We start from the raw sequence: 7,872 nt of genomic DNA on the forward strand, positions 1-7,872 counted from the left end.
TCTCAGCAGTGTATGCCCTCTCTGCTGGTTTATAACTATTCCCTCCAAGAATACAGACATCATACCCTAATTCTTGCAAGGCCCAAAATAAAAGGTGATTGCTTTCCAGGCACCATCCACCACGTTTCTTTCTCACAATCTTATTGTAGGTAGATTGTAAATCCAGTTCAATGGTCTCCCCACAATGCATGCTGAGGTTTTCAAAAGGAATTGCCTGGATGTGATGCTGGAAGATGACTGTTAAGGTTTGCAAGTCTGCATCCTTATGGGACTCGTCGTAAGAAATTCTTGCTAAATACTCTTGAATGTTCATTTTGCCTGTGTGAGCAGAAAAATAGCCGGTTACTGTTGTGTGGCTGTCAAGGGGTTCACTCCTATTTGTGTAGCACAGGTTAACCAGCCTGCAAATGTAACCTAGCCCATTTTATTGAGGATTTGAAAGAAACCTGTGCCCTTGATAGATGAATGCAGGCTAGACCTGCCTGTGTCATCTGTATTTCTTCAAAAAGAGATGAGGATAGGAGCAGGTGACAATAACGCTTTCCTTCTCTCAGATGTTGCCTTCAACCCAGGTGGACGGCAACCTATGGGAAGATGGGGCATGGGCACAACAGAATCTCTGGCCCCGGATAAGGGCTCCACGTGACAAAAAATTTATAAAACTGACAGACAACAGGTTTGCAGAAGAGCTGCTAGACCATACCATCATGAAAGTCACAGCAATTTCTTACTGTTTCTTTTACTGTAACAGGTAAGCAAGTCTTTATTTATCCCACAGGTAATTTAACTGGAAGGTTTTACATTCACGGCTTCAGCTAACTGGGGTTAACATCTCAGTGTGTCACCATTTCAGACAGGCTTCCATGTGAAGTAGATTGTTGTTTTCTTAATCTCTTTAGTTTCCCTGTGGAGTTCAGACAGAGCTTGGACCCCCTGGCTGTTGAAAGGAAGGAACTGTTCATTTTTCTAACCTAAGGGTCAGAGGAATTGATAATTACTAAGAATATATTCAAGGCATATTCATTGGCTTTTGGTTTCTTTTACCATCTTTTGCAAACCAAAGGCCCTAGTTTCAGCTTAAATTATTGGATATATTTTGTGTCTTTATGTCTCCGATACCCTTTCTTTCCATTAGCAGAAAGAGACTGTCATTGGTACTGGCTATGTTGCCAAGATGCAGAAGGATCCCTCTAACACTTCTAATCTACTGACTCATCTGGTATCTGCATGGATTTCTTTTGCCTTTAATTTAAATTTTTTTTTTCCATGCAAGGATATTTGTTTTCCAGAACAATTCACGGTCTGCTAAGGACTGTATTAATTTCCAAAAGGTCTGAGGATTTCTTGCTCCTTAAAATCAGTCACATGTTCCCCGGGAGGATTTTCCAAAAATCGTTTGATGTAGATGAGGCAGGAGACTATCAGTCCATTGACTATATGGTCCAACTGCTCCCCTAGGAGTGACCAGCAGTTTGACCCGATGTCCATGGCAGCACTCCCGTGAGTGCTGGGAGCTCTTGAAAATCCCACCTCAAATACAAAGGGGGAAATACCCCCGCCCCAGAAGGCGAGCACATCAGATGACCTAATCTCTAGACTTTAACCCCAATTTTCATGTCAGCAGCACCACTCACTTGACTTAGTTGTATTGCTCCTGATCTGTACTGGTACCAGGATTCAGACTGGCTGATGTAAAAACACGGGAAAAAGTAATAAAATAGAGGACGATAAGGGAATAAGAAATAAACATTTTCACTTCAAAAGGATCCAAACAGGCTACATGCAAAAACAGTAATGTGTCTTTGATATTACATTTTATGGGCTTTTTCCATCCCTTTTTTAGGACAAGGACACTCATCGCTGGCAGGATCTCCTTGGAAATGCTGGGTGTAGAAAGCCATTCCCTCCACAACAGGCAGCGCACGTGTACGCTGGCAAGCTCATCCTATGGTCCTCCGCTTCGTTTTTCTTTCTATTCCCACTTTTAGCCATTTTGCACAGCCAGACAGAAACAGCTTTTCCCTGTGACGGCGTCGAGCTGAACCTCTGTTAGCCAGGAGGGGCCCGAGCAGGTCCGTTAGCCTGCTGGGTCTGATAAGGTTGAAACTTGCTCTCAAGCAAGAAGGCCCCGTCCCGCCCTGGGCCAGCAGCAGCAGACCCGACGCCGCCCCGCGGCCTGTCTGCCGGGCCTGGGTGTCCCCGTCGCCCCGAGAGCGCAGCGTACAACCAGCTCCCCTCTGCCAGCCGCGAGCGACTCCCCCACCGAGAGCCTCCACGGGGTGCTGGCAAAGAGGCTTCAGCAAAACGTACTTTGGGAAATTCGCGGCCCGTCTCGGTTTCCCCAGCTGCCCCTTCTCTGGCCTCATCGATTTAAAGTCTGTATAGTCGAGGCGGCCTTGTGGTGGCTGACAAAATGGGCTCTGATCTCACTGAATACTTAAAGAGGTTTAGGTATAATAAAGCTGCGGTACAAAATCTCTCGCTTTAGGAAACATTCACGAAAGGCAGTGTTCACTCCCTCGCCTTCCCGGAGGCAGCCTGGCTCCCTGGCACAACCCTTCCCGCGGCGCTAGCAACGGGGCCGCAGCGGCGAGCAAGCCCTTGCCCGGGGGACAGTTTGCGTTCCAAAACCAAGTATCTTAAGCCCCAGACCAGATCTCAGCCTTGTTTACTTTTGCTCCTGCAGCAGCCGAGCTTCCCTCAGCGTGCGGGCACGCTTGCAGGAGCAGCGTGGTGGGTAGCAACATTCAGAGGTTAGTTCTGCCTGTCTGCGAGCGTCCCTGGGGATTGCTGTCTCCTTTCATAATTAGGCTGAATAGTTCTTTGCTAAAACTGATGAGAGGCTTCCAAGGTTCAATCCTCTTGCCCATGCCTGTACAATTTGATTTTAAGCTACACCGTGAGTCAGGAGCCGGGTTTTTCATACACTCTGGCTCAGCGTAAAGGGGTTAGTTTAAGTCTGGAGCACTTGATCTTTGTACTTGGACAACGTCCTTGCAATGCAACGCGCGCCGTCAGCTATAATTTCTGCTTTTCTAATATGCCTACAGTGCTAATGCACATGGTATGCAGACGGGCAGGGGTGGGCTTTTCCAAACAGGCTGACCCTCGGCTGCAGGATGAAGTTACAGATCAGACACTCGGGCACTTACCTCCCAGCCAGCGAGCTCAGGCTTTCTGACGTGGTTTGCTCCAAAGTTCCCAGGAAGAGTTGTACTGGGAATTGCTGCTCTTAAAGGTCCAGGCTGCCTTTACTGCCTGGCAGGGACAGTGTCATCCTCCAGCACAGCAGGAAAAGAGGGGAGAGACTTTCTTCTTTTATAATAATTTATATTCTGATGGTTTTATTGGTTTATTCGTATTGGCATATGCGTAGAAAGCCCTGTCATGCAATTCATTGTGTTAGGTGCTGCACAGGGAGACTTAAAATGATCCAGTCCCCAAATTGCTTACATTATTGAGTAGATTTTAACCTCCCACGTTACTGATTGAGAACTGAAGCCCTCCAGGAAGGCAAAGGAGACATACAGTATGGGTATCGCAAGCAACTTTTGTAAGTGGTTATAACCCCGTCCTCAACCCCACAGGTCACCCGCGTGCTTCAGTCTCTGGGGCACCGGGATGGTTGCACCCGTGCTGAAGCAGCAAAGCAATAGTTCAAATTTTGATACTGATTTTACACTGTTGACACTCATGTGGCCTGGATCCCTGTAGGAAGTGACTTACTTATGATTGAAAGCCACTTATCCACGCCAAGGAAGTCACCGATTTATTGGCAGGGGATGGCAACTGTTGAATTCATCACACCGCACTGAGCTATACTGCGTGGCTGATACCAGAGCTCCAGAGCAGCAAGGTCAGATCTGCAAAGTCATATAGCTGTCTAAATCCCCTTGGGTTCAAAGAGAAGCCCTGTTCTTCGGCAGTGAGGATGCTGCTCCCGGAAAGCGCTGCGTTCCCTGAGCCTGCTATGCCTTTAAGGATTTGCCTCCAAAGTTAGTGATAAGGAAAAAGCAAACTAGTGCAATCTGAGATGAAGGAGCCTCTTTTGTTTTCCCTTCCCAACCGAGAGTTTCATTTGATTGCTCAGCAATAAAATATGCTTCCATGGGTGTGCTGAGCAGGATGGCCAGAAGTGCTGAGCTGTGCCATGAAGCAGGCAGCAGCCAGAGCAGCCGATGGGGCTGACGCTCAAGGAGATGAGCCAACTGAAAGAAAAGCGTTTTTTTGTATTATTATTTGCCCTTCATGTGCTGAATCTCAGGGGCAATGGACATCATAACGCCCTACTCCTGCCTCTGAGCCTATGAAACAGCCCAGAGCACGAAAAACACGCAGGCACGGGGGGAGGGACGGGCACAGCCTTTTCTAGGTATTTCCTATGTCTGCTCCCACAAATGATGGCGCTTCTTGGCTCTGCCGTGGACACTCTCCTGCCCCACACCTCCGTGAGACCTGGCTGGGCTTTCACCTCCGTCCCAATGCCCTTCCCCAGCTGCCAGGCTGCTGCAAGGATAAACCCACCGAGTTTAGCTCACAGAATCACAGAATCATTAAGGTTGGAAAAGACCTTCAAGATCATCAAGTCCAACCATCAATCCAACGCCACCATGCCCACTAAACCATGTCCTGAATTGCCACGTCTACAAGTTTTTTGAACATTTCCAGTGATGGTGACTCCACCACCTCCCTGGGCAGCCTGTTCCAATGCTTGACCACTCTCTCAGTAAAGAAATTTTTCCTAATATCTAGTCTAAACCTCCCCTGGCACACCTTGAGGCCATTTCCTCTTGTCCTATCACTAGTTACTTGGGAGAAGAGACCAACCCCCACCTCACCACAACCCCCTTTCAGGCAGTTGTAGAGAGCAGTAACGTCTCCCCTCAGCCTCCTCTTCTCCAGACTGAACAACCCCAGTTCCCTCAGCTGCTCCTCATGAGACTTGTGCTCCAGACCCCTCACCAGCTTCACTGCCCTTCTTTAGACACGCTCCAGCACCTCAACGTCCTTCTTGTAGTGAGGGGCCCAAAACTGAACACAGTGCCAAGTACAGGGGCACAATCACTTCCCCACTCCTGCTGGCCACACTATTTCTATGTTATTTAGCTCCTTTAGCTCTTCCACTAACGTGGGGACCAAAGAAGTATACAGCTTGCAAACAATCCAGATCCTAGGACAGTTTCTTCTGACCATCTGTGTTGCAAACTGCTGGTCCACACTATAAGCCCCTTTTTCTTCTGCAATCCACTACAGGGTCAGTCTTCAACATTTCATTTCCTTATAGGATGGGGGAGCCTCATGTGCTGCAAGCGACTATTGCAGACAACGAGACATAAGGATGTGCTTGACTCTGGGAATTTGGGGATTTGGGGAACTCACTGTATCTCTACGAAATACCTTGTGAACGTGCAGAAGAGCTTTTATTAACTATAAATTGTTAGTTATAGGAAGCTGCACATAATTGCATAACAAATTAAAAAAAGGGTCACCGTGTTATTGTATTTTTAAAAGCCTTTGCTGCAAAATATTAGCACATACAAATAATCAAGACAACTGCAGTGATTAATGAAATTCTTTATTTTGGGGATACACGTTGTAATTTGGGGGAAAAAACAGCTGAATAGTTCTACTTCCCAATTCTTGACTTGTTTATTTAGTTGTAATTCATTTGTATAATTTACTTAATTATAAGTGCACAGTTGTAATGCTTCCAAGATTTGTACATAAAGGAACATCAAGCATCTTCTCAAAGGGCAAAGTGATCACATTTGAGTAATTCCTCATACTAAAAATCTTAGCCTTTAGGTATCTGATTCAGATTCATCATTTCTCCTTATACAAATATAATAATTAGTATCACTGCGAACACATCCTCAGCGGAACAGACATGTTCCAGAAAAATAATTCTGCACATGTGTTTGAGTTCAATCACAATAATTAATGTGCGATAACACTCTGAGTAGAGTCTTACGAGAGGAGCATGTATTCCCAGCAGTCTGCTGCTGGGTGGTAGCAAACAAAATGCATGGGAGACGCTTTCAGTTCAAAGAAACGCTGCTTTTTGGTTACATCGTTGGGAGAATGGGAGTCATGCAAAGTCTGAAACGTGACATAATTGTCCATTAATATTTCTCACCAGCTTTAGGCCACAAATAGCCCATCCGTACGTGTTCGCACAGTGCGGCACAGGTGTGGGACTGTCCAACTGCAGCACGAGAGGGTGTTGCGAATGCAAGAGCAAAAAGGACAGGCTTATGGCCTGACTGTAGCAAACTCAGCACTGGATGTCTTTGTTTTTCTGGCTATTAAATTCCAAAAATAATATGGTATTCATTTAAGAGGTGGGTATGATGTTCCCCAGGTGGCAGAGCAAAGTAATAAAGAAAGAGACATACAGCTCCGTCACTCTGCGCTCCTACTCTGGGTGTATTTAGCAAAGCTTTTCAGAGATGAAAGGAGTAGGGAATGGGCAGAGTCTGCTTCCAGCTAAGCACAAACAGAAGGGAAGTGATTTGATTGAGCTAGGAAGAAATTATTGGTACGCAAACCAAAGAGAGATGCAGGAGCAGTTGTGAAAATCAATTTCTTTTCCAGATTCATGCTAATATGTTCTGCCTTACACTGGTGTAGATGGAAAGAGAAAGCTTAACCTTTAGATGCTTGTCAGAAATAGGGGGAAGGATTGCATGTAATGCTACTGGATTGAATTATAATTCAGGCAGTGAGTTAAAACAGAGACAACCTGCTCTTATTGGTGGGTACCAATTTCTTGTCTAGTGTTATATTGAATTTCTCTTTTAGTGTTTTCTCTATTTCTTCATCTGCAAGGATTCTGATTTCCACCAGATCCATATTATCCTTAAAATTGTACTGCATCTCAGTGAGATTCCATCCCACCAGAGCCCGGATGCCGTCGGCAGTCTGCAGGCTACAGATAGACTTTTTCACAAACAGCGAGTTCGGCGCTGTCTGCAGGTGGGTGTTGCAGGTTCTGAAGTCTTCAATGTCTCGTGTCTGAAGGGTGAAGAGATAAACTTGACGGCAACCTTCTTTCTCCAGGTAACGGTCAGTGGAGATGCTTTTGTTGGGAACACACTGCTTCCTTTTCACCTTGTGGAGGTACCAGACTCCATTCTCCTCCAGGAAGCGAAAGACCCCAGGAGACTGAGGCTGGTCTTTCCCCGAAATCAGCTCCATCGGCTGCCACATCTGGTAGGCCATCCCAAACCCACCGTCCACTATGTAGGATTTGTCATCAAGCTCCACTTTTAGCAGCAGGTGATCAATTTCTTCTGCATACGCGTCGAACTCCGGGACATAAACTTTTGATCCCAGAAAGGTGACGTTGTAGCCGAGGGTTTTCAGGACCCAAGATAAAAGGTGGTTGTTTTCCATGCACCAGCCCCCACGTCTCTTCCTCACTATCTTGTTGTAAGTCGCTTCCAAGTCCAGCTCAATGCTTTCCCCACAGTGGATGCTGAGGTTTTCAAAAGGGACCGCTCGGATGTGGTGCTGGAATATATCCGTCAAGGTAGCCAGGTCCAGTTTATCGTAGGAGCCCCGGTAAGAAATTCTGTTGAAATACTCCTTGATGTCCATGCTGCCTCTGAGAGAAGGATGAAAAAAAAATTAATAGGTTGTGTCAGAAGTGATGGAAGGATCTTCCCCATCCCTTATAACGGGGTGCTCATCAGCATGGGCAACCTGCTCAGAAGAGGAGCGGGATTTGACTAATGGCCCTATCAACGGCAGCTGAGTGTGAGTATTAGCACTGAGGGAAGCCAATGGGACACTGCTGATGAGCACAAATGTTATTTTTAATTGTTTCTTTTACAGCTGTGATGAGAAGCTCCAGCTGTGCTAAGCACATTT

At 46.4% G+C, this 7,872-nt stretch overlaps 2 protein-coding genes across 2 annotated transcripts in view; both read right to left on the reverse strand.

Moving 5' to 3' along the window:
- Nucleotides 1–313, reverse strand: part of LOC104623650 (arylamine N-acetyltransferase, liver isozyme-like) — a 905-nt gene extending 592 nt beyond the window's left edge. The window contains 1 exon segment of the mRNA XM_010290801.1: nt 1–313. This exon segment is cut by the window's left edge and continues 14 nt beyond it. Within this exon segment, the coding sequence (XP_010289103.1) occupies nt 1–313 (313 nt within the window).
- A 6,413-nt stretch (nt 314–6,726) lies between these two features.
- On the reverse strand, nt 6,727–7,599 carry LOC104623651 (arylamine N-acetyltransferase, pineal gland isozyme NAT-3-like). The gene has a single exon (XM_010290802.1). It carries the CDS (start codon nt 7,597–7,599, stop codon nt 6,727–6,729), a length of 873 nt encoding a protein of 290 aa, XP_010289104.1.
- Between the last annotated feature and the right edge of the window lie 273 nt (nt 7,600–7,872).

Source organism: Phaethon lepturus, unplaced genomic scaffold (genome assembly GCF_000687285.1).
Source record: "Phaethon lepturus isolate BGI_N335 unplaced genomic scaffold, ASM68728v1 scaffold10837, whole genome shotgun sequence".
NCBI classification, from domain to species: domain Eukaryota; kingdom Metazoa; phylum Chordata; class Aves; order Phaethontiformes; family Phaethontidae; genus Phaethon; species Phaethon lepturus.

Coding starts and splice junctions, on each gene's coding strand:
- LOC104623651 (XM_010290802.1), bottom strand. CDS start 7,599: ATGGACATCAAGGAGTATTTCAACAGAATTTCTTACCGGGGCTCCTAC.